The sequence below is a fragment of the Vidua chalybeata genome, chromosome 7 (genome assembly GCF_026979565.1).
Source record: "Vidua chalybeata isolate OUT-0048 chromosome 7, bVidCha1 merged haplotype, whole genome shotgun sequence".
NCBI lineage: Eukaryota > Metazoa > Chordata > Aves > Passeriformes > Viduidae > Vidua > Vidua chalybeata.
The window spans coordinates 13,476,749-13,492,625 of record NC_071536.1 but is presented as its reverse complement, the minus strand read 5'-3'; the positions used below and the strand labels follow the sequence as shown (position 1 = coordinate 13,492,625).

Here is a 15,877-nt window from a genome sequence, read left to right as displayed (position 1 = left end):
AGGCTGTGCGGGCCCGCCTGAGCAACAGATGTGTGCAGGGCTGTCCCCGTGTGACCTGGCCAGGGACAGCAGCCCGGCAGCTGTGCCCTGCAACATGCCACAGCTGCAAGAGTAGGAAGGGTTGACCATTGCTGGGCTGAGTCTGGGCACTGCCTGCCCATGAGTTCAAAGAGCCAGGTGCTTTTCCACCCCTCCTGAGGTGTGTTGCTTTATCAGCATGAATTCATAGTCCTGGCTTGCTGAAGCTGCAGAGAGCATGAGTTCCATGTCTGAATATTGGGTTGAATTTTGCAGCCCATGCCCTGTAAATAATTATAACCATCCCTTCTCGCTTCAAGAAATACTAAGGAAATCTGTGTAGGTCTGTGAATAGGGCATCTAGTGAGACTAGACCTGTGTGCAGAGCACTTTCAGACCGAGAACTTCTTCTCTGTCTTTTCAGTAAAAATTACAAATGCTTCTCCCTGTAATCTCTTTCCCAGTCTCCTGTGGTAACTTCCTCGGCCATCTGAGATCATGCTTTTCTTCCAATTACGAACGTGATGTGTTTTGTCACTGCTTGACAACATCTGCCATGTGGAGACAAAACCAGGTGGCCGATCTGGAGATGGCCAAAATAAAGAAGGGAAAAAAACATTCATTGATGCCAGAAATAACAGTAATAATAGTGCATATGGAATTTGTATTGCGTTCCAGGCAGCCTGATTAATTAAAAGGGAAGAGAAAGGCCCTTGAATATGTGGGCTCAGCAAATGCCAGGCTATGCCCTCCCCTAGGAGCACGCCCTGTATCTGGAGGCGGCTGTGGGACCTCGTGTTGCTCCGTGCTGTAGTCTTGAAAGCATGTGTGTTTCTTTTTGTGCATCTGCATGCCTCCCACCTAGCAACCCTGTTCTGTGTCTCCTCCCCAGGGGCAACCCTCCTGCCAGGGACCGAGCCCACAGTGGACACGGTGTCAGTGCAGCCCATCCCAGCCTACTGGTATTACGTTATTGCCGCCGGAGGTGCTGTTGTGGTGCTGGTCTCCGTCGCGCTGGCCCTTGTGCTCCACTACCACCGGTTCCGCTATGCGGCCAAGAAGAGTGATCACTCCATCACCTACAAAACCTCCCACTATGCCAACGGGGCCCCTGTGGCCGTGGAGCCCACCCTAACCATAAAACTAGAGCAAGACCCCAGCTTGCGCTGCTGAGAGCCGAACAGGAACAAGAAAGCAAACAAAACACAAAACAGACAGACAGAAACTAAGACTTCAAATACGTTGCCTCAGTTTTGCACTTTTTCCTTACCTAGCATACGTTTGAACTCTTAGATATCTCCATCCCTTCTCTGTCCCCCAGCCCTCCCTGAATCTTTTACAAACTCTATACTAATGCTGCATCTTGGATCGCCAGAAGAGACACACCGCCCCTTCACTTCAAAAGTGAATGCTCCCTTTCTATTACTTTTCAAGGATACTTGGGTTGTCAGGTGGGGGTTTATTTTGTTTTGTTGTGTTTGTTTGGGGAGTTTTTTTGTTGTTGTTGTTGTTGTTGGTCGGCTTCTTTTGGTTTGGGGTTTTTTTCTCCTCCCAGTAGGCAACCTGCAAGGGAACCTGATGGTGAGCCTGGAAGCTTGTGTGTGAGGCTCGTGTGCATGCGTGCTAAACCTGCGTGTGAGTGTGCATGGGACTCTGTGTGTCTGACTGACTGAATGTATATTTAGAAACAGCCCCTTTTTAATTTGCTTGTTGTTGCTTCTACTTGCACAGGGAATGCTTTTGTTTTTGTTTTTGTTGTTGTTAATTTTCCCTCCTTCCCACATCCTCTCTGGAAGGTCTGGGACGTGTTTATGGTGAATGCCCTGATTTGTTTACTTGGGGAAGAGAGCAATGCTTTTTTGTTGCCTTATCTAGCTTTGGCTGGGTTTCTTGTTTGATAGTGTTAATGTCTTGGGTGCAAATTGAGAAAAGGCCAGGCTGGACAGTGGGAATGTCCACCTCAGATGGCTAGAAGAATCCAGAGAGGTCCATAGACTTGTTCAAAAAGCAAGATCTCTCCATTTTGTTCTTTCTGCAGCCAACATGATAACACAGCCATTGTTTGGAAGAGGGAGGGGAGGCCCTCCTCTTCCCCCACCTACAAGTGAATCTATTTAAAGTTGCCTTATATCAGAGAAGCTCATAATGAATGTTTTGTTTCTATCTGTTAAAGCCAGCCTTAGGGTAACACTAGACTTCAGCAGGTCTTAGTGGATGCTAAATACTGTAGTTTCTTGAGAATTGAAGGTTTATTTATTTAATAAGTATCCTCACTCTGGGTGCTGATGGTTTTGCTTTTACACAGAGAAGGGGGAGAGGGCTCCTCCTTGTCTTTCTGCTAGAAATGTTCAAGGGACAAGTATAGTTCCTCTTTCTGGGTTTGGTTTTTTTCCTTCTGCCCAATCCATAGCTGCTGAATCATAAAAATTGCCTGTTGACTTTCTAGAATGTCAGTTTTGCGTTTGCTAATGTTCTGCTTCTTAGAGCGCCAGTAACATCTAGCAAGCCAAGCCCAGGCAGTGTGCCTGGGGGCCCAGCTATTGCTGCTGCTTTAACTGGGGAGGCAAGGAGGAGCCTCCACACGCCTCCAACTGTTGAATGGCCCAGCGTATTGTAGTGGAAATGCCTTATATAAATTACTGAATGATGACATGCAAAAGTGGTTTGAATTTTTAACCCTAATTTGTTTGCAGGCAAAAAAAGTACCTCCAGTGAGCAAGGTTCTCCATCTTGTTTGTGTCCATCTGTGATGAGTGATCAGATTCCCTCCCCCCTTCTCAACTTGCTAGTGCCCATCCCTCCTTTGCCCATTAATATTGGATAAAATGAATCAAGATGAGCAGCTCCGTTAACTTCCCTGCAGGCTTGAGCTGCCTTTTGGTCTGGGGAAAAAAGTAAAAATACAAACTGTGCTGAAGTGGTATTGGCCCCTGTTGCAGCATAGCCCTATCCCCAAGGGATGTCTGTCGATGGGGGTGTCACTCTATTCCCCTCCTTGCCTTAATTCATGGAGCCAGTTTCAGTTCCCCATGCTGGTTTCACAGCAGATTTCAGTGGGATCCTCTCAGCTGCAGCAGCAAGTATCTGAAACAAGCAAGGAGTGCAGAAAAGCCCAGGGTGATGTGCCATGGTGAGCACATTAGGCGTGGTGGGTGCTCGTGGCACCGCTGCACGTGGGCCTGGCTCCCACAAGGGTTTTGAGAGCAGAAGGGACATGCCTGTCCCACCGGGCCAGAATGGACCCGGGGAGCTCCTGCCACCTGGAAGGCAGTGCCATTGAAAGGTCCCTAGAGAGGGGCTTCCAGGGCCAGAGTGCTTTCACCATGAGCCTCCCCATCACACAGCACTGGTGTTGCAGCGCATCTGGTTTGGGATGTGGATTCCTATCCCCCTCGGTCAGCTGCAAATTAAAACAGATGTGAAATACTGGCATGTGCTTACTTTCAGGTCAGCCCAAGCCATGTCAGCAGATGATATTGTCCTGTTTCCAAAGTCAGTTCAGTCTCCCTAGTTCAGACAATTTCACTTTGATCAGGTTCACCCCCACAGACTTAGCAAGTGTGCATTGGTGTGTCAGAGAGGAGAATGTGGCACCCTGTCTTTTAAACCAAAATCACCAAAGACAAAACAGGTCACTTCGAGATTTTTACTCCTAGTTCTCCCCTGCTCCTTGAGCCCTGACATCCCCAGCATTGCCCAGTTGCCTGTGTGTGAAAAATATCTTGTGGAAATTTGAAGTTCTTTGAAGATGTATTGTGTGGAATGTAATAAAATGATGATATTTTTATACAAATATCTGGGGTTTTTCTTTCTTCTTTCTTTGCTAATGAGCATGCTGTTGGTTGAAGCAAAGCAGAGTTCCAAAACTCTTCAGAGCATCAGGGCTATTCCTTTTAGCCAAGGGAAGCTCCAGTTCCTGCTGCGTGCAGACCCAGCTCCCAGCAGCACAGCTGCTGTGGGCTCCCTGCCTCGCTGCACTCAGGATTGGGCCATTAATAGCAGCTTTTAGATCCATTACATTTGTACCAATCCTTATGGGAGTTTTGGGAGGCTGGACTCACTCTTGGGATTGTTTGGGGATTTCACCAGCGTTGCCTAAGTGCTAAATTGCTCAGTGTGATTACACAGAATTTCTCCAGCTGGGTCCCCTGGAGACAGGACATCCGACTTTCCAGGGCCCCTGGGGCTGGCCTGGCTGCCAGCTCAGCTGAGCCGCACGCTCTGTCCCTGAGCTCAGCAAAAAACAGGCAAGCCATTATCAAAATTAATAATGAAAACAGCAATGCTTTCCTCTTCTGTACAATCCCTGGTTTTGCCTATCAGACTGTGCAGGGGACCTATATGCGAGTGTTTGGACACGTGTATGTCCCCTGCTTTCCCTACATTTGAGTCCTCCCAACTTGTTACAGGGACCTCTGCTGCAGCAGTTCTGCTTCACATCTTCCCTAAGTGCACCTTTCACCCCTTCAGTAGAGTCAGCAGCATCACATTTCATGTGAAATATATTTTGCTGCCAGTTTGAGAGGTTTTTCCTTCCCTCTTTATTTTCTTTCTCTCATATCCTTTACCCTGGCATAAAGCTCAGCTTTGCGATGAAACTTCCTGACTTTACTAGGAATTCAGGCCATCAACAAAAAATAATTCAAATGTGATCCCTCACACTGGCTATTCAAACACAAGCAAAGCTAAGGACCCATGCTGCTTTTTTGGGAGAGGACTTCTTTTTTTTTTTTTCTGTAATTGTACAGCAAAGCAAATTGCACTTGTAATTTGCATTTTATACACTTCAGTGACTGTTCAAGCAAAATTCAAAACAAATATGCACATGTGAAAAACAGGGAGGGAGAGACTGACTGATGGCTTCCCAACAAGGAAGAAAAAAATTCTGTTAAGTAAACAGACGAAAAGGGAGAAATCGTTCAGGATTAATTATTCCGTACGTGCGCCACAGACAGATTGGCCGGAGAGTTGGGTGCTGCTCAGGCTGCAGCACATCCTAGGGAAGAAAGCAGCTAAAATTAGCATGCTTTGTTTAAGGAAATAAATACAGCTTAGTGTGATTCTGATGCAAACTCTTCTGCCAGTAACTTCAGGCATCTAAGTGTCTACTTAAAAAAAAGAGGAAAACTTTTTGGGGGAGCAGTGGGGGCTCTATTATTCAGGGAACAGCATTGTGTCCTGTGTGTCATGTGGAGGCTTTGGGCGTAGCTCCCTAGTGGTATGTGCTGTGATGGTGTCAATCTTTTTATCTTATCTCTACAGTTGGTGTTGTGCTGAAGGAGCAGCAGGGAGTCCATGGGCACTCTCAGTAAGCACTGGGGCAAAGCCAGTGCCTAACGGTGATGTGAGAGAGGGAGCACTGACCTGGCAAAGCAAAGGGCGCCGTGGGAAAGGCGGTGCTGTGCCTTGGCAATGTCAGCGTGCCTGAGATGGCTGATCGAGCAGGAGCAGGCTGCAGAGCACATTCACCAGCCGAGGGACCGGCTGCACAGTTGGGTCAGCCTCCTGCCAGGGCAGGACACCTGCAGGATGGCACTTGGCAAAGGGACCCCAGAGCTGCTTGTCCCCGGGCTGTGGATGTGAGGTTGGCTTTTCCTGACCTGCTGGAAATGCCTCTGCTGCCGCATGCAAGGGAACAAGGTAGAAACCAGGCTGTGCGTGGGGGCTGTGTTTGGATTTTTTTCCCTCTAGAAACCCTGTGAAAACCTAGTGATATTACCAGGGCCAGCCCTCACTTAGCCCATGTCAGGGCAGCAGAGTGAGGCGTGCAGACAGCAGGCGAGGCCCCGAGGCGAGCTTGGACAGCCGCTTGGCTTTCCGCCACAGCTCCTCCATCAGTGGCTTTGGCGGCTCTTAGCAGAGACTGCAGGCGTGACTGGCAGCTTGAGGAATCGTGTCGTTAGCCACTGCACTGTAAAAACAAACAGCAACAACAGGGAGGGTGATAAACATACCAGGATGCCACAGAGCTGCCAGCTTCTCCCCCAGCTCCGAGCCCTTGTGTGGTGGCAACGGGGGCCAGTGCTGCCCTTGTGCCGAGATGCTGCTCGGTTTGGGGTAGGTGAGCTCGGCACGGAGCACAGGACCTGCGTGTCAGGACCTGGGTTGTCCAGAGCTGAGAGAGAGGGAGAGGGAGAGGATTACTCTGTGTAATGCCACAGTCACACCGTATGCACACATGCCGCCACCACTGTTCCCTTGGCCTGGTGCCGCTGCTGAGGAGAAGTGCAAAAGCAGGGCTGGAGAAGGGGTCAGGCTGCTGCAGGGAAGGCTTGGCAGGGTACTCATTTTGGGTAGCCACCTTGGCCATCTGCCATGCCTGCAGCCATGTGCCCTGCCACATATTGGAGGGCAGCACCAGGGCTGCAAATAGCTGCCTGCTCATGGCCACCTCCACACCATATGCCCAGCCTGGCTTCATGTCTCCAAGTGCTTTTGGTGGGGGGTCTTCACCTGCCCAGCCATACTTTCCCACCTTATCTTCATATGGGAAGCCCAAGGATTGCAAGAGATCATCCATGCCCCCCAGTTTTACAATGGTTCTGTGGTGGCCTGAGGTGTGCACAGTTGGCTACCACCAAGGCAGCCCGAAGGCGATCTGAGAATAAGGTCCAGAGGTTCCTGCACTGCAGAGGAAGGCCGGGCCAGGGAGTGGCAGCTTGTTTGCTTTCTTTAATGCTCAACTGTAGCCAAAGCACTGTTCTAATTTGAAATTTGGCAGGGATTCATCCCTTCTGTAAACTAAAGTAGTCCTGTGTTTCTGGAGGAGTGGGAAAGAGAGAAGTGAGGTGGATTTTCAGCTGGAAATCGAGCAATGAGGGATTCAGAGGGAGTGTTTCTGCTTGGAGCCTGTGCTGTGCTGCTGCTTTGAGAAGTGCTTCTCCATTTGCCGAGGGTGGGAGGTGTCACCCCCAGCCCCCGGGGCTCCCAGCCAGAGAAGCAGCGCTGCGCCGCCGCCAAGCAGAGCGGTGTCAAGGCAAGGCCACGGCGGCTGCTCTGCTGTGTCAAAACAAAATGATGTGTGTTGGAGTCACACTATTGCTGTGGAGAGAAAAGGACTGGGAATGAGCAAAGAGAGAAAGCAAGGATGAGAGCAGAGCTGGGGCTCTGTCTTGTTATGCCAAAACTGGGAAATGTCAATTTCTGACCCCATTTTCCTAGCTTTGGCTGCATTTAATGTTTCAGACCCTCATGGGCACTTGTTTGGCAGCAGAGCAGCAGTGTACCTCCTACGCTCCCTTCACTGGGCAGGATAGCACTGGCCAAGAGGGATGTTGTAGCAGCAGGAGAGAGGGGTGAGCATGTAGCTGGCTGCCCTAGAGTCCTTTCCACAGTGGGGAAACAACCATGTGCTGCTTATTTCCCCAAAACCAGCAATTTGTTTTTCTTCCTCCTACACACTCTGCTTTTTTTGTCCCAGCAGGCACAGCCACAGACATTACTGGGAATGAAAGACTGTAGGGAGCAAGCTCACAAAGCACCCATCAACTGGTGCATCACTTTCAGCCCCAGAGGTTGTGGACCCCTGCAGAAAGTGGGGAGCAGGAGCACAGGGGTAGTGAGAGTGCATCCTGGGCGCTCTCCAGGCCAGGCTGTCCTGTGCCAGAGTGGCTCTAGGCGGACAATAATATCTGGAAATTACTGCAAGTTTGATACATTGTTTGGGAAAGGCAACTCCTACTGAGAGCTCATTTTGTTCAGTCAGAAAGACTCCAAGAGGCACCACAGATAATCTGCAAATGCCTGTGAGTAGAGGGAGATGCCAGATGTTAGAGCTCTGTCCCAGGGTGATTGAGCTCCCCTCAGTGACCTGGCAGGAGGCAGCACCTGGTGCCTGGACATAAACCAGACAAAGTCAGGCTAGAAGAAACAGCAATTTTTTTTCTTGACAGTTGTCATCTGCCTTGGAAGAATGTGTCCAGGTTCCTGCAATCAGGGCTGGGTGTTGTCTCCAAAGCAATAGCTCTTGGCTTGGTGCGGAGGTCTCTGCCAGCGGTGGTGGTGCTGCTGGTGAGCCCATGCAGGAAGGCTGGCGTCGAGCACCTGCGGTGGTGGGAAGTACGTGCCAGGCCATAAGACATGCTGAGCTCAGCTTTGGAGAGGTGAGCTGCTTTGGGCAGGTTTGGAGAGCTTTCCTGCAAGAGGCATGTGTATGTCTGTGGTGGGACACCAGAGAACCTTGTCTGCTCTCCTGCCCCTCTCGTCCGCCCTGGCACAATCCCTCTCACCCCTGCTACTATTTTAAAACAGATGTACACTGAAACTCTTTAATCTCTGGAAATACTAATTCTCTCCTGCTCTCCCTCCATGTGAGCTCATACAAATATGGTACTTAAATCAGCCCTTGTCTGATTAGAATTTTATCTTTCTTTTTTCAAGTCCCATAAATTAGCCTTTTAGCTGGCAGTGCTCTCAGATCCAACAGATAACAGCCTTTCTTGGCATCCGGCTGTTTCCAACATCATTGCTAATATCATCTTTTGGCCAGAACTGGCTAGGTGCTCACAGCTACCATTTGGCACACGGGCTTTAAAAATGGCCTTTCACTCATGAGAAATCATTCCTCACATTTAATTACAGTTTACCCCTAACTTTCTTGATTACCTTTCTCCATAATGTTTTTTCCCTTTTAAAATGCAATGTAAGTTGTGCCTGAAATCTACCCTTTAAGGAAGCAGCTTTCTACAACACAGAGCGATGTTTGTTTCTCCCATTCTGCCCACCAGTTTGCAAGGCTTTTCTGAGGACCGCTTTCTAAGGGAATTTGCCTTCTGTGGCCTGCTCCACTTGTCACTGTATTGCTGGGACTTGTCCCAAAGGAGCCTAACTGATGACAAACAGCAGGCTAGATTCTGTGACAGGCTAGATTCTAAATCATCTCCACTAGGAACTGAACTGAGACCACCAGCTTCAATTCCCACAGACACCCACACAGCCTGAGCTGATTCAGTTAATGACTCGAGAAGCCCCAGTATGGAAAAAGAAACATCAAATTATATTTTTCTAAAGCTTTCCAGAGGGTGTAGAGCCCTGCATGGTAACATACAATCAAACAGCAATGAAATGGCATGTGGGGAGCAGAAGAATGAGGGCCTGAGGAGGAAGGAAAATGGGCAAGTAGGAAGATATCATTTAAGCAGGACTTAAGAGTCATATTAGCATGGGGAATTGAGAAAATCACTAAAAGAGTAAACAGATTCTAGGCTGGGCTTTTTGTATAAATGTTCTCTCTTTTCAAGTTTTCCCAGTGCTCCTTCCTTTCAGGCTGGAAGAACTGGTGTTCTTTTGAAAGTGTTGATTAACCAATACTTTTTTTATTTCTGCCTTCTCCCTCAAGGCTACCCTGGGAAATTACAAAAGGATCAAATTGCTAGCTTGTTCTCACACAAAATTTAGAGCAGCTACAATATGGAATGTCAAATGACTTCTAAGAGCCTTTCTCCACACATGGACTCCTTGGGCAGACTGTCATCTAATTTCGACCTCTGCTCATCTTTGAGCAACATACAGTTTCTTTAAGGTTGTGTGGGTGACACGGACGGCAAATCTCACTGCTTGTCTTCCAATGGGCGACTTGCAGTTCAGACGTCTCCACATGTGAACTACTTTGCAAGTTATTTTTCCACATGTTTGGATCTAAATGTTTGCAAGAGGCCCTCAGGCAGTTCTCCCAGCCCTAAGATGTTGCCATCTGGGCCTGTCAGTTTGAGAGCTGTTGAGAAATCAGGTGAACTCGCTGCCAAAGTGAGGATTTACAGAAGGCAGTGTGCACCTGTGTTTCTTCGACAAGGTACCAGCAGCCTTGAGTCAGCTTAACTGACTCACTCGATGCAGAACTCATCGGCAGGAGGGGCAGGTGTTGGGCTGTGAGCCTTCCTGTTGCCAGGTTCACTTGCAAATTCAAAGAAATCCCTTAATTCTTTGGGTGCAGATACAATTCTACCCAAGGAGTGAGAAGGTGTCATTAATACCAGCAGAGGATTGCTGCTGTCAGAGGTTGGGTGGTGTTGGGGCAGCATGGCTTTCAGCAGAGACCCCACTCTGGAAGTGAACTGTATTTGACAATTCAGGAGGCCTTTTCAAGTCCTAAATATCCATGCAAATATGCAGAAATAGTCTTTTATAAGGTTTTGAATAATTTCTTTGCATGTGGCTTTTTGGGTACAAGTTACAATCTTTAGTTTTGGTTGTTTGTAAGTAACCTCTTTAAACTCCTGCCATTTTGGCACAAGACTTAAAGTAATCTTGGTTCCAACCACAACTACTTCCAAGGTGTGACTTCTATCGCTTTCTAGTCCCTGATTTTTTGCATTCCTGATCATTTTGAGACACCTTTTCAGTTGAGAGCCCCAAGTCACAGTCAGCTTTGAAAACTCTTCACAGATTGAAAGGGAAAGACATTTTCTTTTAGAAAAGTGGAAAAGAGCCATGCTAACTCTACGCAGAGAAAATGATAGAAAGACTGCACAGGAAAACAACTTACTTCTGCTCAGATTATAATATGTGCATTTGGTTCCTAGTCCTTGGTGTGTGCTGAACAGAAAGAAATGTCACCAGTAAAAGGAATTTGGATCAGGGAAATGTTAACATAAGGGCCTAGATATGGACACCCATTTGCCTCTCTCTCCATTTCAACCAGTTTTTGTATTAAAACATATAATGAAGATACATAAATTCCTCAAATTACTGTGAATTTATCTGAAACCCAAAGAGGAACTGGGTCATTGAAGCTCTATATCCAGTCAGACATATGGGAAAAGATTAAAAGCAGAGTGTGTGCTAAATGGATCCAGCATTAGTGGCAAGTAATGACAGGCACTAAGATCCTACTCAAAGGTGTAAGGGTAATACCCATGAGCATGTTAATAGTGAATTATGGCCATTATGGAGGCACCCGTGACAATATTTTAGTGCTATTCAAGGTATCTGATTTCTTTGCTTTTCGCTCACTCTCTTTTCTTCTTAAAAGCTGGTGATTTGGTGGTTATTAAATGTGATGTAGTGTGAAGATCCTCTTCTCTCAAGTGTGCAAGAGTCTTCATTGACTTTGGCCAAGGGAAGAAGATAATGAGCTCCTCCTCATTCCACAAGGAAGAGCCTTGTAGTAGTTTAACAATTACTTTCTTCTGGCTGGTCTCACAGTCCAGTGACCAGTGACAATGATGCTGCCAGAAGGCCTAATTTAACAAGCAGTGCTTCCCATTTTGTTGTTCTAGTGAACTTCCCAAGAATGGAGGATGATTTCCCAAGCTCTGAGCAAGACTTTGAAGATGACGACAATCCAGGTTGGTATGCAAATGGACATGGACATGGACATTATCCATATGCACATGGACAATTCAGCTGTGGCAGCTTATGTTTTAGTAACAGATACTCAGATTACTCACAAACCTCAGCTTTAGTGGTGTTAGGAGTTAGAACACACTGGAGAACATACATTGCAGTGATGGCTTAGTATTCAAAGGCATTGGTTTTCTTTTCCTGTTTTCCAACAGCCAGCAACCTTGCAAAGTCAATGTATTGTATTTGTGTTAGGACAAGTGAAACTGATCTTTTAAGCATTAATTGATGCTTGCACGGCATTTTGACTTGTAAATGAAGAAAATTAAGTCTGAGACCTGTGACAGATTGATTCCATAGTTTTGAACCTAGTGGCACTGGAAGGGCCAGAGTTTCGGTGGGTGTAAAATGCTTGCATGCCGTGTCAATAGTCTGATGTCTAAAAGTGAATCAGTTTGGTGCTTCACATGATTTCTAGACCTGGGTTAGTGAATCCTGCTGAGATATTCCCATATATATATATACTTTAACTCTTGTAAAGCCATCACAACTCCAAGTAAGAAATCTATAAAGGTGAGGGGGAAATAAAGAGTGATCCCTGGATAATAAGTGCCCGTTCCACTGCAGATTACTTTGGATCGGATAGGAACGACACACTGTTCTCTACTAACTCTCCAGGAACCCCGAAGCTGGACAAAGAGAAAAGCTGGCTGTACACCCTGGATCCCATCCTGGTGACCATTATAGCAATGAGCTCCCTCGGTGTCCTCCTTGGGGCCATCTGCGCTGGTCTGCTCCTCTACTGCACGTGCTCGTACGCCGGGCTGTCCTCGCGCAGCTCCACCACGCTGGAGAACTACAACTTCGAACTGTACGATGGCATCAAGCACAAGGTGAAGATGAACCACCAGAAGTGCTGCTCAGAGGCCTGATGGGTGCCTGGGGATCACCCTTGGCATTGTGCCCGGTGAGGTGGGTTGGCAGGGGGGTACTTTTTTTGCTGTTTTCTATGGGAACTGAATGTCATAACAAGGAATGAGGGGAGCAGAAGTGAGGGGAGGCAGTGGTCCTGCCACCAAGTCTTGCTGCCAGGTCACACTCCACCAGGACCGAGTGGCTTTCCTGCAAACCAGACTGTGCCGGGCGAGGGGGGACTGAACCCCTTGTTTGTTGGTTCATCTTCATTTTCTGCCAATGTGAGTGGCTGGAATGTGTTAAGGGAGCCTGGTTTACATTTTGGATGTGAGAAGCTAAATGTTGATTGTTATTTCCCACCTCCTTTCTCTGGTAAGTTGCTGAGAAGGCTGAGGGATTTCTTTAGAAATAACATACACACACACACGGAGCCCCTGTCCATTTTAGACTCCGTCAAGATATCATTGTAGGGATTTGTGCACTTCAGACTAAGAACAGGAAGCTGCAGTTTGCAGTCCTGAAAATGGAAGCATGTTGTTACCTTCAATTTTTCTTCTCCTGGTAGCAGGGGAAAGGTGGGATACTGGCTTTACTGTCAACAGTAACAACAGCGCTTTCTGAAATCATTAAGAAAGAAAATAGAAGGGAAACCCTATGTGTAGAAGCACCTCTTTGAGAAAAGCTGAAGAGCCTTAAAGTGATTTGTGAATAAGAGCCATTTATTAAATCCATATCTTTGATTGCAACAGTGGAGGCCTTCATCAGGAAGGCTTTTATTTGAATCTCCCACCCCTCTTGAGCCTGCCATTTTTCTTTTTGCTATAATGAGAAAATTGCAGCAAACGAAAGATAGAGCCTGTTGGGCTGCTGGTGCTTAGGCAATGGCTTTGGGAAGGGGGCTTCACTTGGGGTTTGACTTGAGGTACAGTGCTGAGGCCTCTCCAAAGTGCCAGGAAGGAAAAATGAACAGGGAAGGAGGCTGGAGCCATGCCCACAGCACTGGGGACCCTGGCCATGGTGCCTGCTGGCACCTCCTCACCTTCCTGGTGCTCCCTTTGTCCCTGGAGCTGGGGGGTGTGAGCTGGTGCCATCAGCACTGCTGGACCAAACAGCTGCCACCACATCCCCTTTGGAGGAAAGCTGCGCTGCTCCTGATCAGTAGCAAAAACCCCAAGATCTATCTATGAGCTTTTTTTTTTTTTTTACTTTGAACAAGTGCCTTAGAAATATTTTTCCTCCAGCTGATGATCAGTGCTGTAGCAAATAGCAAGTGAGGCCTTCATCCTTCCCCACAAAATGCTCTTCTTCACCACTCTCTGCTGGTTAGAGCCCAGCAGAAATCTGGTCCTTCTACTTTCAAATGGTCTGGCTACATTGTCTGGCAGCTGGTACCTCTCCATTTACCAATGTGCTGTGGAAGAAGAGTGTTATGAAAACAACTGAATGGAGAAAAAGAGTTGAAATGCTGAACCCCAAACCAATGCCTTCATTTCCAGTTCTGTACAGATGGATCACCTCTATCAGCTTGTACATACATAAATAAGGGGCTCTTTGGTAATACCTGACATGTCCTGATTTTTACATTTTACCTGGCAAGTAGTTTGAGTTGTGGATGACATTATTTTCCTCACCAACTGCTATTGACAAAGCTATGATGTGTTGTGAAGCTCAGTTTGCCCAGCCCCACAAACACATCGTGCAGGAGTCCAGGTGTTTGGGGACACAAGCAACATCTGGAGAGGAGATGAGCATGGACACATGAGCAGCGCCACAGCTGCTCCTTGGTACTATGGGAATAGGAACATTGTCTACTGTTTCATGAAGAGCTCACTCAGACAATAAGATTTTAGGGAAAAAACCCTGCTCTGCTGTGAGAAAGGTGCACATGTACTGGGGGAACAGATACGGCAGCTGCGTCATCAGCACATCCGCGGTTCATATACACACGCAGAGATGCGCGCACACAAAGGCCTTCATTTCTTTAATTCACACTGTGCACCCGACAAAAACAGCAGTAAATGTGTCTCTGATTCTCCTTTCGAATCACCTTATTTCTTTTGGCGTTTTTCACAGACAAATTCCACAGGGGTGTTATTTTACTGTACAAAAGAAACAGAGGCAGTGAGAGGAAATGTACCAGACCATTTCAAAGCTGGATTGCTGCTGCTCAATGATTTCATTCCCTTCAAATCACCAGAGAGGGGAAGGATGAATGGAAAAGGACCATACAGTAGAAAAGCCAACTTAGGCAAACAATAGGTGAAAATATATAATTTAAAAGGTGATGTTATGGTGTCTAGTAGGCGTACAGAGAGAAGAGTTCATATATAGATATATTCAGAAACAGTGTGTTTGCACACGCACGTGAATTCTCTGTATGTATCGTGTATGTGACTTATTCCGTGGGACTGACTCGTGTTAATGTATCTCTTGATCTGGGGCAGGGGAGTACTGCTGACCTTGGCACTAACGTGGCACGGGCCCAGCAAAGCCCATGTGTCCCGCTCGGCCCTGGCAGCTGGGGCAGGGCCCACGCGTGAGCTCGCCAGGCGAGAGAAGGCCGATCATGCTGCACAGCCAATACCTCACTTACCTCTGCCGGGTGCTTTACTGTTCTACGGAAAACTGTGTTTGATTGTGACTTCAACAGGGAGGGGGTGAAAGGTCATCAGTGCATTCAATTCATTGCATCCTCCTCTGCAAATAGATTTGGTTTACTGATTGCAATTCCCTCTGTGAAATTCAGAAAAGAAAATCGGCATTAATGCCTTTGCTTAAATGGGCCGTTGCCTCCACACGCTTCCCATGGCAGGACATGTTGCTAATGAGCGGGCTGTAGTTCTGGGTGACTTCATTTTGTGGGAAGGTGCCGGAGGTGAGCATGGGAATTAAACCATTAAGAAATTATATGCAGAAATGGAAATTCTCCAAGGTTTGCAGTTCAAGGTATTTGACCATTTACTGGCTGAGCCAGGACTTACGGACTTAAAGAGCTTTTACTGTGATTCTTCGGTGTAACAAACAAACAAAACAAAACAAAAAATAAAACTGTGTTTATATGATTTGTATAAAAACCTTTTAAAATTACTATTTAATAAACATTATGGTAGAGATTATGTTTCAGTGGCTTTTTTATTAATGAAAGAGCAGCAATAAGGAAACCAAACTGAAGAGGGCTGTGGGTAGCAGAAGCCCGAGCAAAATGAGGTGCAACTGGAGGCACACAGGGCCATGCCCACTGCTCTCCTTTGCTGTGCACTGCCTCTCCCTTTGGATTACCCCAGGCTGCGTGGCACACCAAGGGGTTTTAACACAGATCCAGTGCACACACACAGCATCTCCTATCAGAGCTGGGGATGGCTGGAAGCTGCTCTGGCCCAGAAGCAGCATCTGATAGCAAACCCCAAAGTGGATGCAGGTCCTTTCCTGTCACCCTGTGCCATAGCCCAATGTTGCCAGTGATCCCAGAGAGGATCACTCTCACCAGTGCAGTTTTAGGCTAAAAATAATTTAGAAAAATTATTTAGAATTAAAGTGCACTGGTGGGGGCCAGCCTGTCAGTTTGTCCACCTCACAAGGGTACAGGTGCTGGTATCCCAGTGTGTCCCTGTCCTGTTTCTATGAACCTGCCGAAGCGGGCAGTGACTGGGATGGGGTGATGTTC

The 15,877-nt window shown here is 47.3% G+C and overlaps 1 protein-coding gene across 4 annotated transcripts in view; it reads left to right on the top strand.

Moving 5' to 3' along the window:
* Window positions 1–15,329, top strand: part of NRP2 (neuropilin 2) — an 88,691-nt gene extending 73,362 nt beyond the window's left edge. For 2 of the 4 annotated variants that reach the window (XM_053947492.1, XM_053947491.1), the window contains exon 16: window positions 911–3,811. In XM_053947492.1, coding sequence (XP_053803467.1) covers window positions 911–1,191 — 281 coding nt within the window. In that variant the 3' untranslated portion in view covers window positions 1,192–3,811. Of the gene's footprint in view, window positions 1–910; window positions 3,812–11,234; window positions 11,304–11,925 lie in introns of those variants that run through there. The other 2 variants (XM_053947490.1, XM_053947489.1) reach the window with 2 other exon arrangements.
* The last annotated feature ends 548 nt before the right edge of the window (window positions 15,330–15,877 follow it).